Source organism: Sorex araneus, chromosome 1 (genome assembly GCF_027595985.1).
Source record: "Sorex araneus isolate mSorAra2 chromosome 1, mSorAra2.pri, whole genome shotgun sequence".
Taxonomy (NCBI): Eukaryota; Metazoa; Chordata; class Mammalia; order Eulipotyphla; family Soricidae; genus Sorex; species Sorex araneus.
The window spans coordinates 213,129,682-213,145,430 of NC_073302.1; the positions used below are offsets into that span (position 1 = coordinate 213,129,682).

The 15,749-nt window shown below is 39.0% G+C and overlaps 1 protein-coding gene across 1 annotated transcript in view; it reads right to left on the reverse strand.

The window, feature by feature from the left end:
• Window positions 1-15,749, reverse strand: part of ARHGAP15 (Rho GTPase activating protein 15) — a 696,849-nt gene that overhangs the window by 610,522 nt on the left and 70,578 nt on the right. The window contains exon 4 of the mRNA XM_004614082.3: window positions 1,056-1,143. Coding sequence (XP_004614139.3) covers window positions 1,056-1,143 — 88 coding nt within the window. The remainder of the gene's footprint in view (window positions 1-1,055; window positions 1,144-15,749) is intronic.

A 15,749-nucleotide genomic window follows, 5' to 3' on the forward strand; every position in this document is an offset into this window, starting at 1 on the left:
CTCCTTTCGCTGCTGCCCGTCAGGCCGTCAGGCCGATGGGGTATGGCAGGTTGGTTCTTGCCTGGAGTCCGCCCTAATCAGGAGACTGTCAGATATGCGCCTGCCCGCTCTCTCCTATGTCCAGTTTCAGTCCGCATGTTCAGGCAGCAAGTTTTTGAGCCCCAGAAACTATTTCCAAATTGTTCCTACTCACTCTCTCTGTCAGATCTCTGGGGACATTTGTGAGGACTTCCTCCAGGTACAAAAGACACACACACACACACACACACACACACACACACACACACACCACACACACACGTGTGCCCTCGTGGATACACACACACACTCATACAACTCACACACACACATCCTACAAATTTTACTTTGAAGTAAGTCTAAGATGCAGAAATTGTCTAATTTCATTAGGTGGAGTCACAGAAATATTCAAAAAAATTAGCTAGATATGGTTAGCCTAAGGAAAAAAAATCACTTTGTTAACATAGAGTATTTCCTCATTGGAAATGCCCGGTATTAAGATGCCATTTATAAACATTTTATTATTATTTATTAATGTGTGAGGCACTTTATAGCATGCTAGATAACAACTTAAATTCATGTATTAAAGATGCACATACATGGTTTAATACAATTTACGTCTGATAATATTCTTTAAAACAGCTTCCCATAGTCTCATCTGTTAAGCATTTATTACTAATGCATTTTATAACATACTTTATAATACATTATTTGAGCAAGTAGCTGCATTTAGTGATCATTTCATAAATAAGAATAAAGCACTTATAAATGGCACCTTAATTTAAAGTGTTACCTTCACATTACTAGATAGCTGCTCACCATCCATCTCATTTTGTGATTATTCTCCAAATGCACCACTTAATAAAACAGACACTAAGTTCTATTTTCCCTTCAACTGATTAAAAGTTTATTGAGTCATTTCCTCCATCTGCTCTCATATATTGGTAGCTTGGAGGCTTTCGTCTGATTTCTGATGAACCCAAACTTTTAATTCAATATTTCTCTAAAGATGATAATAGAAACAGAGCACAACCTACCGTATTAGATGGGGCCTGTTGCTTGGATTCTTTGTAAAATTCAATGCTTTGACTAGAAAGAACGACCCAAGAAGTAGTCCAGTTTTTCCTTGGGGCAAGCGGGGAATAAAAGGAGATAAGGACAATATTATTTGAAGAAATGAGTAGAGTACCTTTATTATTATTCATGAAAATTTTCTCTTGATTAAAATCTATAAGTGTTATCAAATTGAGACAAGACATTCAATAATTTTCATGGTCACAGAGCTATAGAAATGTTTCTAAACTTACATGTCCTCAATAAACAAATACTAAAAAATACTAAGATTCAAATTTTAGGTATTCAGAACCCTTACTTTATATAAAACATTTATGATTCAAGAAAAAAAATGAAATAAAAATAGGAATCAGAGCGCTTTCCTTAATGATACTTCTCATCATTGGTTTAAGATATCTGAGTTGGAAAAACTAACCATTTCTTCAGAGGTATTTCCAGGCCTGGAACGCTGCTTTGGACAGTCTAGTAACTACTTACATAATTATTGAATCAATGGTCAATCTGAAGTGTACACGAAAAGCTGGATATAATGAAAATTAAATCAAGTGATAAAATTATAACTTTCTAATTTCCTTTACATTTTTTGATGTTAAAAATATTTCCTGCACTGAGTGTGTATTAATTCAGTAATTAGATTATGTATATATTCAAGTCATGAGTATTCTTTTGTGGACCATAAAACATTAAGGACTAGTATATGTTCATTTCTATACATGATATTATAATGATACAGTGTGCTTTGGTTTAATAGTCTCTTTCAAAGTGGTTGAACTCAATTCATCAAAGGGATTTTTTAAAGTTTATAAAAAGACCTTAATCATGTCAATAGAAAACTACATAAACTATGTTTAATATGACCACACAAACTCCTTATGTCATTTATCTCCACATGCCTCTTATTATCTGGGGACTCGATTGAAAGAATAGCTTAGATTCAATAAACTTAATATTTACAATATGAATTAGGCTGTTCTTACATGCCTGAAGCTCTCTTAACGATACATCATTGTGTTTAGAAACAACATGATAAATGGAAACAAAACAACATATATTTTACATCCTATAAACAAATCTTATGTTACTGAACCCAATTTTTTTTCCAAATGATGTTACTTTTTAAATCAAGTGATTTAAAAAGAAAATTACATAAAAATCTCATCTTCATCCTACTCCTCATTTCACCTTTGAGGTAAGTCCAGTGACAAGCGAATTGGAGGAGCTACATCCTTCTTGAGTAGGGCATAGCATTTTGATGAATAAAAGACTGGAAAAGAGGAACAATGGAGGAACTTCTGACTTAGTCTAGATATATGATTTTTGGGGGGTGGGCACGTGTGGCAATGCTCAGGGCTTACTCCTGGCTTTGCTCTCAGGAATGACTCCTGGTGAGACTTGGGGGTCGTGTACCAGAGATCTAATCTAGGTGTAAGGCAAGCACCCTACCTCCTGTACTTTGGGTCTGGCCCCAGACAGGGCATCTCCATCTCTGCCTCTAATTTTGACAGAAAGTAATCAGGGAGCATGGAACACCCTAAGACATGATGGGGTTTCATATTTAATCTACCTGTTATATTCCCCACCCTATTTATTACCTGCTGGCAGGGAAATAAAATATCTTATTTGCTTCCTGTCTATAGTGAGCTCTGGATAAATGGTTCTGATTTGAATCTGTTTCCAATGTTGATTGTTTAGAGAACAGGTTGACATTACTCTTTCTTTCCTTAGACTCAGCAGTAGAACTAAATAGAATTGAAGCCGCATGAAATTCAGTTATCTCATGGTTCTTCAACAGATACGAACTGCTATGAGTCAATCTGGGTAGGTGAATATGATGAAGAAGCCAAAGAGTATAAGAGCTGCAAGTGTAAGGACCTTAGTAATAAGAACTACTATGACTCTCTACGTAGTATTTTGTTTATGTTTATAAACTACAAAAACTGTTTCTACGAAATTAGAATAAAATGTGGGATTCTTAAGATTTAAAGAAACTTGTTTTCAAAAATAAAAATGCTGCTGACAAAATTTCAGATGACTCAATTTTACTTTCTTGATCCATAATCTCTTTTTAAATAATAATTAACATAAATCATCGAGTGCCTAGTATAAATTTGATGATCTAGAAGAAGTTTTATATCACAAAAGACATATGTCCATAAACCAATATAAAAAGTTAGGTTCAGAGATTTCAGATATCTTACCTGTCTACATACCTTGATTTAGAGACAAACTTAATTTTTCTAATATAGCAGGCAATAACTGTTCACTATTTTATACTCGGTATCTCTCTCTCCACCCCCCCCTTCTCCATTTTAAAAGATGAGCCACTATCTTGGAAAGGATACTGTCAATGTCAAATAATTTTGTATTAAAATGTTTTGAAAAAAGCTATGGTGACCAATGGCAACATATAAAATACCTGAGAATTGTTCTGCTTGATACAAATTAAAAGCTTTTTGCCAAAATCTGCAGCTCCCAATTTCTTTTATTCCTTTAAAACTACACCAATTGTTGGTTCTCAACCTTGAGAGTTCATACTTCAAGATCTCTATGAGAGATCTAAGAGAGTCAACTCCTGATTGGTAGGTGGCATTGTTACACTGTAGCACTGTCTTCCCATTGTTCATCCATTTGCTTGAGAGGGCACCAGTAAGGTCTCCACTGTGAGATTTGTTGTTACTGTTTTCTGGCATACCAAATACGCCACGGGTAGCTTGCCAGGCTCTGCTATGTGGATGGGAGACTCTTGGTAGCTTGCCAGGGTCTCTGAGAGGGGTAGGGGAATAGAACTCGTGTTGGCCCTACCCGCTGTGCTATTGCTCTAGTCCAATCAGGAGGCACCTCCTGACTGGTAGGTGTTAGTACTCATAAACAAAGAAACTTACTTACAAAACTTGTCTTTTTCTATGGTGGTAAGAAGCATAGATCTCTGCACATATCTGACAGAATCTTAAGAGTAGAGTGCTTGAAAAGATAACCACTTTTCAAATCTTATTACTGCTTTTTGAAACCCAATACTGTATTGTGGAGAGCCTCCACGGGACCGTGCTTTGCAACAACAGTTGCACTGTGCTTGTAAATTGCACCTTTCTTCGTAAACAACACCTGTGTGCTTCGAAAACAATTCCTAATAAGGAAACAGGATGTCTTGCCACGCCCATAAGCTGTAACTAACCTATCAGATGCAGACACGTGGGCGAAAACAAGCAGCTAGAGGTATATAAGGAGGGAAGCTGTCTAGCTAGTGGTTCCCCCCTGGTTCCTCTTCCTTCGTCCGTCCTTCGTTTGTCTTCTTTTATGTTTGCATGAGAAGGTTTCTTAATAAATCGCTGCAAGAAGAATCTCCGGGTTGCGTGTTATTTTACAGCTGGCGTCCCTGGGTGGGCACGAACCACCAACTATTCTCCCTAGGGTGCAGCCTTAAAATAGATCCCCATCCTAAAAGTGGCCAAATTGTACATTCCAAAGACAGAAACAGGGATTCACATTGCCATAGACCAGTTAGATTAATGGACCACTGATTTTGTTTTTCCCTTTAGGGCCATCCCCAGGGGGTATTCAGGGCTTACTCTTGGCTTTGGAATCCTAGGTTGGTTCATGAAACCGTATGAGGTGCTGGGGATTGAACCGAGTTCAGCTCTGTGCAAGGCTTGAGCCATACTCATTTTAATATGCCTCTGGCCCCAATCATTCAATTTTTTCTTAAGCAAACAGAAACAACTCTTAACTTTAACTCCTGGCTACCGGGCTACTGGAGAGTATTCTGATCTCTGATGAGCATCCTCAGCTTCACTCAGCTGGAAGCATACGATCAAAAAGGAAACCAAAGGCTTCAAGTGTGACAGCAACTGACAACTCACCAAGTGAGAATCATGTTCAACCTGTTGATACAGCTGGAGCTGAGACAGGGAATGCCAGTGTCACTCTGGATGTTTGCCCATGGAACAAGCAGCCAATCAGAGCAGATGGTGAGAAGATAGGGGGAGGGAGTATAAGGCAGCAGATAAAAGGAAACCCCCTATGCTATATCTCTCCCTTTATGTCTCTCTCTGACTCTCTCTGTCTGTCTCTCTCTCTCTCTTCCTCCCTCTCTCTCTCTCTCTTTCTCTCTCTCTCTCTCTTCGAGCATTACTCTCCGGACTCACTTCTCTCTCAAGCAGAGCTGGACCTTGCTGCACCTCCTGGAAACATGAGCCAGTGCAGGCAGTCACATGGCCCCAGACAGGGGCAGAATATAGGGCACAAGAGTCTCACCCCCACTTTCCTACATAGCCATGGCTGGAGACCAGGCAAGCTGAAAACAGGACAACAGCAACTTCTGGGGTACAGTTGGGAGGCCTGGTTACAGGTACAGAGCCCGGGGATTTTGCCTATGCACATGTGGCCATGGCCTGGAGACAGGGAAAGATTACACGGTATAGAGAAACAGAGCAGGGGTAGGACCTGGAATCGTGTATGGGAGGCAGTAACTGCATGGGACAGGGAAGTCATTCGCAGGACTGAATACCGTGGGTCAGGACCAGTGACGCATTCAGAGGAGGCAGGTACTGGACAGGAAAATCATTCACGGGACTGGGCAGCATTGGGGACAGGACCTGGTTATTGTTCACAGGTAAAAGATAGGCCTGGACATTGGATTTAGATCTTTTATCTGCATAATAAACTCTAACTTTTCATCAACTGAGCTTTGTATGCAAATCTTTCATACAAGTCTCAAGAGCGCACCAGCAGTGCTAAATCTGTGCTTGTGCCAACACCATGACTTAATTTCACTGTCACTGTCACTGTCATCCCATTGCTTATCAACTTGCTCGAGCGGGCACCAGTAACATCTCCATTGTGAGACTTTACTGTTATTGTTTCTGGCATATGGAATATGCCACGGGTAGCTTGCCAGGCTCTACCATGTGAGCAACTTAATTTAGAAACATCATTTCTGAATAAAGTGCTCAAAAGATTTCCCCATTTCTTTTAAAATCTATTTAGTCACTCTCTATCCAATGTTTTGTCGTTTGTGTTTTTGGTAGTGATCAAGATATCATGAAATCACTTCTTCAGAGTTACTGTAATGGAGAAAGCCTTCTAGAAGCACCTTGGGAGAACATGTGGAAATTATCAATTGACAAAGTTTTACCCTGACTTGAAATCTTGATTATTTTATACATAACCAAATACTGTAGACAGCTACTGTAGAGTACATTGGGGGACAATTCAAAAAGAGGGTGATTTCTCCAAGCTTACTGTCTTAGGTAAGACTACTCTGTCTTGGGACTGGAGCGATAGTACTGAGGGGAGGGCGTTTGCCTTGCATGCGGCTGTCCGGGTTCAATTCCCAGCATCCCATATGGTCCCCTGAGCACCACCAGGAGTAATTCCTGAGTGCAGAGTCAGGAGTAACCCCTGTGCATTACCGGGTGTGACCCAAAAGGCAAAAAAAAATAAAATAAAATAAAATAAAAGAGTACTCTGTCTAGAGGTTTTGAATGAGAATTTAAAAATTATCTTCCTAGGATGGAACATTTTTCAGAACAGAAAGTCCCTTTGCTCCCTTAGCTTCTCAATAAAGATGGATATACACCAAGGAACTGGCCAAAAGGACTGAAACACCTATCTTCTGTGTGCAAAATAAAGTTCAATCCCTGTCGACACATCAGCCTACAGGTACCATTTCTGGACATGACTGGTTGCCTCAGCCCCTCCCCCACTCTGCCAGTATCACTGGGCTGGGGTTTGGCATTGAGCTATGAATCCTGGATTTCTGGATCGAGAATCTCTGAAAGCCTGCTCTAAAAACCATGTGTTCCCTGGACAACCAGGGGCGACTTACTCTCAAAGAAAGTAACAAGAAGACATGACACCACCTTTATCTTCTTAGATAAAACCTCTCTGGAGTAAAATGTCTAATATTTAGTAGTGTTAATTCAAGGTATTTCAATAAAATAACGTATGTGCTTTCAAATTTTAGACAATTTTTGTGACTTTTTTCAAATTCATCTAGAATTTTTTTCTTGCTCGTTGCTTTCTGTCATTCACTAATCAGTATGGTATGTACCAAACCCTGCATTGCTCACCTCTGTCCCTGATTCTCTAATGTTTTGCTATATATTTTATAGCACTATTAAACTCATACTTCTGACTCTTTTCCCCTAATTCCTAATTTACATTTTGAGTGGCTATTATTAGAGCTTATTCTAGTGACTTTAGCAACTCTGATGTCTATAAATTAAAACGAGTCATTCTGTACTGTTTTTCTGTGGTAGTACGAGGTTGCATCCTACACACAGACACTAAAGTCTCAATGGCCTCATTAATGGGATTCAGGCCATGTCTCCTGAACATGGACAATGGTGCTCAAATATCTGTCTTATCTCTAGGGTAGCTGCCTACAGCTCTTCGTTACTCGTATTGCCCTTGTTAAGCATGGAGATTGCTTCTGAGAATCAAGAATACCCTACTATTTTCTAAGTGTCTGATTACCTCTCTCTTTGGAGCAAGACCTCCTCTTTTAACCTAAGGCGGGATGCCCTGTCTGCTCTGCACTGATGAATGCAGATGGCTGGGACACATGACTTATGTATGAAAACTCAAGTCCAAGCCCTGTCAACACATGATCCCACAGTCACTTTCTCTCTCTCCCCAAGACAGCAGCAGGTAAATTCACTCATCAGTGGGAATCAATTAAGGTCTTAGCATTTCATCATCTAAATTTTTGGAGCATTTTAAACTTCTTTCTACATGTAGGAGTGATAGCACAGTAGGTAGGGCTGCCGACCCGGGTTTGATTCTCCCGTCCCTCTCGGAGAGCCCGGCAACCTACTAAGAGTATTCCACCCGCAAAGCAGAACCTGGCAAGCTACCCATGGTGTATTCGATATGCCAAAAAATCACGAATCACAAAATCACAAAATCCCATTACTCATCTATTTCTCGAGCAGGCTCAGTAACCTCTCCATTCATCCTATCCCTGAGATTTTAGAAGTCTCTATCGACTCGGCCCTCCCAATGATGTCACATTGGAGGCTCTTTCAAGGTCAGGGGAATGAGATCCAACTTATTACTGGCTTTAGCATATGAATACACCATGGGAAGCTTGCAAGGCTGTCCCATGTGGGCAGGAAATTCTCAGAAGCTTGCTAGTTTCTCCCAGAGGGAGAAGTAGGCTACAAGATATTGCGTTTCTGGGAGTTTGCTTTTAAGTCTCTGGATGTTGGCCATTGATGGGATTACACCACCTGGGCTCCTCTGCAGGTACCTTCATGTGTGAGGCCTGTCCAAATGTGTGGAGAGGGGCCTCGAGCATGGCTGTGGCTAGGTTCTGCTGGTCTTCAGCTGCCGGGAGCTCTGCTCGGGGTGGGGAGGGAAGCTGGAGCCCATCCCCTCCGAGGGGCCCCAGGGAAGACAGCTAGGCTTGCAGGCAAGAGACTCTCTGCTACAGAGAGTATCCTGCCCGCACGCAGAGCCTGGCAAACTCCCTGTGGAGTATTCAATATACCAAAAATAGTAACAACAAGTCTCACAATGGAGACGTTACTGGTGCTCGCTCGAGCAAATCGATGAGCAATGGGATGACAGTGACCACAGTGATCAGGGAGGAATAAACACCAAGCTTTGGTATAGATTTAAGGGTTCTCTGGGGCACATATCTCAGAATGTAACCATCCTTAGTTAAATGTAGCAGAATAGGTAGAGATAGTCTAAATACAAATTTGGAATTAATGAACAAGGAAAGGATAGATATTAATACTAGTAGTTTAGCACAGGAAAAAGATACTGGAGAAGGAAATACAGGTACTTATTAATTTTATATTTAAAAAAACTCCCTTGGGGCTGGAGAGATAGGGCAGAGATGAAAGTGCTTGCCTTGCCTGCAGTTTGCTAACAGATGTCCAGCCCCACATTTGGCCTCACAGCACTGTCAGGAGTGATCCGTGAGCATAGAGTCAGCAGTTAGCACTGAAAGCAGCGGGATGTGTTCCCCAAACAAACGAAAAGCAATGCACTTGAGGTATATTTACTACAACTGGATGGGAGAATAATCTGGAACAGGGACATTTTTGATCATGATGGAATATTTTACCTAACGGAGAATCTTCAAAGTACTTAAAATAAATCATAGATGTGAAGGTAAAAATGCAAAACCAAACAAAAACAAAAAACATAGCACAAACAGCAGCATAAAGTAAAGAAACCACCCAATACATCAAAATGCCCAAACAGGCTTTGGCCACGCTGAAAACTCCTTGCATTCTACAAGACGGACAGCAGATGGCAGCACATAATAACAGCAACTTTGCCACGATTTATCTGGAGAAGCTTGAAAAACTGCCCTTATGGTCGGAATCACTTTGTAAATGATGATGCTATAGCATAATAATTTTTTTAAAACTTTTTAAAGAATAATAAAAGGCAACGATATTCATTATTTTGGTAAGAATCTGTTAGCTTGAGGGCCAGTTATTTTTTGTGTTTGTTTGTTTGGTTTGGGGACTATTCAAGATTGTGCCCAGGGCTACTTCCTGGATCTGCACTCAGATGTCACTTCTGGGGTTCTAGGAAGGGGGGGCACATGGGATGAGATGCTGAGGATGGAAGTTACAAGCAAGGCAAGCACTTTACACGCTGTACTATCTCTTTGGCCTCTTGAGCTCTAATTTGGACACTGATTTTCTCTTAACATCAAAGCTTTTTCACCTATATTAACTTTCCTTAGCTTTCTTAGGCTAAGAACAAGGTCACTGTCACTATCACAGCCTTAAAGTCACAGGAACATTTGAGATTGTTTTATAAATGTCAGGCCTTCTGGAGGCCTGAGCAATGGCACAGAGGGTAAGGCACTTGCTTGCACCCAGGTCCCATCCCTTGCACCCCAGAGAGTCCCCTGTGCATGCTAGGAGTGGTTCCTGAGAACAGAGCCATGCGTTATGGCCCTGACTACAACCAACAAGACCCCCAAAGAAAACAACAGTAAAAATTCAGCCACTCTTTGGGAACACAGACCTGAGTACAGCCAGGTGTGACTCCCAAAGAAACAATTTCACTCTTTTCATCTAACTCTATCACACTGGATTAGGCACCTCAGGTGATTTATATTAGTGCCCTTGACTAGTTTACTGCAAAAACATGCAGACATTGTTAGGCCTCTTTGCCATTCATTGCCAGCTTCTAAAAACTTGCTACAGCTGAAAAGAGGGTCTAGGAGATAAGCGATATGAGTCTACCTCTACAAAATTTGTAAAAATTTCAGCTATTCAAAAATGATCAGATGTTGGAAATTTTAACAGCATATGCGGGAAATGAAACTGAAACAACATTTTGCAAATTCACTTTGAACCCTGTATTCTCCAAACCTCCCCTTCTGTTCTTACTACAGAACAGAAAAAGAGAGAAACAGATTCAGCCTGCAAGAGATTATTGCGATCCGACAAGAGAGTGCTATAAGAAAAAAATTAATTTTCTGTAAGAGTATACTTTGGTGTAACATTTGCAGGATACTTGCCTTGGACTCAGGTGACCTGGGATCATCTCTGGAACCCTATTTGGTCCCCTTACCACAGTGATTCCTGAGAGCAGAGCCAGGAGAAAACTTTGAGCACAGTCTATTTGCAAAGTGTTCCCCAACCGCAGATCTTCCAAGTGGGCAATTTATTCTGAATAACAACTCTTAAGTAGTGTATCACTCTATCACTGTCATTCCGTTGCTCATCGATTTGCTCGAGCGAGCACCAGTGAAGTCTCCATTGTGAGACTTGTTACTGTTTTTGGCATATCAAATACACCACAGGGAGCTTGCCAGGCTCTGCCATGCAGGGGGGATACTCTCCATAGCTTGCCGTCCTCTTCGAAAGGGATGGAGAAATTGAACCTGGGTTGGCCATGTGCAAAGCAAACTCCCTACTAGCTGTGCTATCCCTCCAGCCCCAATAAAACATAATGGGAGAAAAAAAGGGCATTCAAATTTTCTTCATGCTGTCAGATACCTTTTGTAAATTATGAAAAAGGGGGAAAACAGAAACAAAAGCAACCTTTTGCTTAGGACCTGTGTCCCATATTGTGAGGGAGGTCCAGGTGCTTCCAGTTTGGGAGAAAATGAAGAAATCCCTAAGTAGCATCAGAAAAGCAGGACTTTCTTTTTAATGATTCCCAATTAAAAATTAAAGTCAGGTTCTGGAAGGATAGTACAGTGGGGAGAGCGCCTGTACTGCATGCAGCCGGACTGGGGTTGGTTCCTACACTTTGTTTGGTTTTCCCAGCCCACCTCCAGGCGTGTGCCTTGAAAACCTCCAAAACAAAACTAAATTAACTAATTAACTGAAATGAAATGTTCACTGTTTTTGGCATTCAATCCTGTCAGTGTGTCACTGGGGTAGATTATAGAACTTTAATTTGAAATAAAACTAACTGTATTAAACTTCATGAATTAATTCCATTTCTTTTGTTTGTTTTGTTTGGGGGCGACACCTGCAGATAGTCAGGGGTTACCCCTGGCTCTGCACTCAGGAATTACTCCTGGTGTGTTGGGGCCAGGAGAAGAAAGTGTGTGTGCTTGGAGGGTAGTGCTAGGGATTGAACCCTGATCGAACCCTGGGCAAGACAAGTGCCCTACTGCTGGGCTATCACTCAAGCCCTTTTTGTTTGTTTTATTTTTTTTTTGGGGGGGGGCACACTCCTGAGGTGTTCAGGGATCACTCTTGGCAGGCTCACGGGACTACAGAGTGTCCTGGCTGCCAGCAAGGCAAGCGCCCTACTAGGTGCTACTGCAGGGCTAGCCAGAATTCTGGGTCATTTTACGCAACACTGTTCATTCTCAGATACAGGTCAATTTCTTCGAGAAAAGAGAAAATAAACGAGAGAGAGAGAAATTAACACAAAAGGCACATAAGAAGGGAGAGGAAGAAAAATCCGAGTGCAGTGTGTGATATTGTGATCCTCCCAAGATTTTAATAGTGAAAAACTTGATGGAGATTAATAAATAATACTGAAATTGCAATATTTATGAAGTTCGGTGCTGTTGACAGATGAAATATAAGAAGAAATTTTGCTATTTGCCTGATTATCAAGAGATAAAAGCAGCCCTCTTTCTAATATAAGATAGGGCTAAATACTGTAATCATAGTTTTTGGAGAAAGTAAGGGGCAGTTATAGGAACAAACAAATTTCTTATTTGTAAAATAGAAATAGGAAGGAGGACGGAGCCTACCTTTTAGTATTATTATTTTTCATCAAGAAATAGAGTTAAAATATTGTAGTATTGCATATTATTCAGAGTGTATTAAATATATAGCATAATTTGATAAATGAAGAGTTTAAAATAGTATTTACATAAAATATACAAATTATGTTGTACTAGTTAATAGTTAGCAAATGATTTTTTTAAAATAAAATTTTCAAAGCCATGGTTAACCATTTTCTTGCTAATGAGAAAAGTATGCAGACTTTTAAAGAAAATGTTATTTAAAATGGTCATGTGGGGCCAGAGATTAAAGCAGTTGCTTTGCATGTGGCCAGTTCCGGTTAGATATGTTAGATATCTGATACTGCATCTGGTTCCATGTGCACCATGAGGAATGACCACTGAGCACAGAGCAAAGAGTAGTTCCTGAACACCACATGGTGTGGATCCAAAATCAAAAATAATATTATATAATTTGCTTTAAATATTCCTAGTAATTAAAAAAATCCAGGCTTAGCACTTATTTCAATAAATTTTATTCTTAGTTTACCAATAAAATCTTGTTCCTTGACAGTTGTAAGAGTCTTACTGCAATCTTATATTAGAACAAAAATAAAATCAACTTAATAATCCAAAGAAAGAAAAGCCAAGGAATAGTTCGGTATGTTACAATTCAGCACATGTGGTGGGATCTTATATGTTATTAAACATGGTGACGCAGTGTTCATAGTGTTTGCAATAAAATCATCATAAATATGGAAAATATGGGTCAGATTTTAAGCTTCCTTTTATTAAGGTTTTTCATTAGAAATGCACAATGAGAGATTTATAAGAGATACATGCAAACTGTAAAACTGACAAGGCATTGCAACCTAAAACAATTTAGTAATTCTCTATATGAGAAACAATCAAGAAACAATAGAAAATATCCAAGTTTATGTACAGAGAAATCTCAGAATGCAGATTCTGATGATTCTAAATAGGTGAATGCAGAGCATAATACCTGTTAAAGAATGTGAATAAATGTAACACTGAGGTAACATTTTTTTTTGTCAATTTGCAAATGGAAACAATTATATAAAGCTGAGTGCTGATGAGATTACGATGGAATGTGATCTCTGCATTGTACAGGGTTTTTAATTGGTGCTCCATTCAGGAGAAAATCCAGTTCTCAGTGGTAGATAAAAGTTAAGCACTCTTAAGCACTTGTATATGTGTGTACTATAACACCAGACAATCTTTCGCTACTGATATATTATACCTCAGAGAGAAGTCCTACCAGGTTTGTAAGGCTACACTTTGTGTAGTTGATGACAATATATTTGGGATGAAGGAATTAGGGACAGCTTAGATGCCTACTCTGGGAGCCTAAGTGAAATTTGGTATTTGTACAAAATGGTAAAATGGGCAGCATTTAAAAAGAAATGAGCTCATTTTAAATATAACACCATAGATGCCCAAATACTAACATTAAATGAAAGTAGAAAGGAACAGAATTAGGTTTATAACATGAAAACACATACATCATTTAGAACACATTTTCACATAGCACAAATGCATATTATTTTCTAGAATGCCACACATATAAACAAATTAAATATACGGAGAGTAGATTTGATGTACATGCATCTACGGGGGTTTGAAGAGAAGATTGGATATTAAGAATAAAATAAAATCAACAAGAGATCTTTGCAAGAAAGATGAAAACACAAGGGCCTGCACTGAAGAATACAGACAATTAAGTCAAAGGAGATTAAAAAAAAAAACACAACTAAAATTTGTATAAATTTAAATTAAAAAATTAAAAGAATACATAAGAGCATGCAAACTGATTAAAATAAGAAAAAAGATTACAAGCTAATGTTTGTGGGAATATGAACTAAAACAAAGGACTGGTATGCAAACTCATTAAAAACAACAAGTAAATAAAAACTGGTAAACATGCTGATGGAAACTACCTAATACTGCGCCCCTGTTAGTTAGGAAAGGTACCTTAAACTACAACTGCTTTTTACTATTATCGCCTTCTAGGATAAAATTTTACAGGCATGACTTATTGAAAACTGTGGACAAGGAAATCAAAACACACCACGTTAGAGAATAAGTATGTTCTTAGAATTCCTTTCCAGATAGCAAACTCAGTAACGTTCGGCTAAACCTTCCTCTTTCCTACCAAACTGCACCAAGGGCTAAATGAATAATTTCTGAGGGCCTTGGATTCCTTTCTTCCCTCTTTGGACTACTTGGAGCTGGGAGCGGGGCCACACCGGGTAGTTCTCAGGAGGTGACTCCTGGTTCTGTGCTCAGGAGTGATGTCTAGACTCGGGATGGGTATGTGCGGGGAGGACCACGGGTCCACTTCTAGCCAAGCATCTTCACCCCCCATACTGTCTCTGTGGTCCATTGTTCTGGACTCTTTTAAAAAGGATAATGAGATAAGAAAGGATCTCGATATATCTTTGGAAGAATAATTAGTGGAATTTCCACATTCTAGTAGCTGGTATTATTTGTAAGTAAAATAGAAGAAAAACGAGAACATTATGCTGATTACTCAGGGTCAAAGAATTCCCGCTACTGCTTATCACAGAACTCAGTAGGAGTTGATAGGAGAAATAGCAAATTTTCACAAATGGAGCTGGTTGTTTCTAAATGTTTGATATTTACAAATTTTCTAGCATCTTTCTCTATACTAACAACCATAAGTTTTTATTTAAGGGTTTCTTGTTGTCTCATTACCTTTTCCAGTTTTCTTACCTATTCTGTGCTAATTTCCTCCAAATTAGGCAATTTTTTATATAACAGCTGTTTTATCGCACTCCTATTTTTCTTTCCCCCCCACCCCCCCTGCACTCCTATTTTTCTGAATGTAGCACGAGTCTATTGATTTCTCCATCTTCAAAAATATCTCCCAGTACATTTTAGGAAATCTTTATATACTCATAATGAATCCACATATCTCTTAGTCTGTGAGTATGTAAAATCAAAACCTAATAACTTAGATTTTACTTTTTGTTTCTACAATTTCAGCCCTAGGTGAAGCATTTTATATATGGAGTGCAATGAAATGAATATAGTAATGGAAAATTCTAGAATCATGTTAAAAATAATATTGGTTTTTATATATAATGGGATACTATATTAAACTGTAAAAGGATAAACTAAGTCAAATGAAGCAAGAAAAACTGTTTTATTTAATTTATATATGTATAATTTATTTAATATATAGTCAAACGCATATATATAAACTTTTAGATTATAAGATGACTTAGTGTAACAGAGGAGAAAGTAAGGGAGGATATGTAAATTGAGACAAAGAGGGAAATTGTAATTGTATGATGGAAGAATTGGACTGTTAGTGGTGAATTTAACATGGCATATACATATGTTAATTTGAATATCATATACCTGATACTTTAATGTTATCACACCATGTAACTAAAGGATGATAAATCCATTTTTTAACTTAAAAGACAACTCACCTTACAGAAAA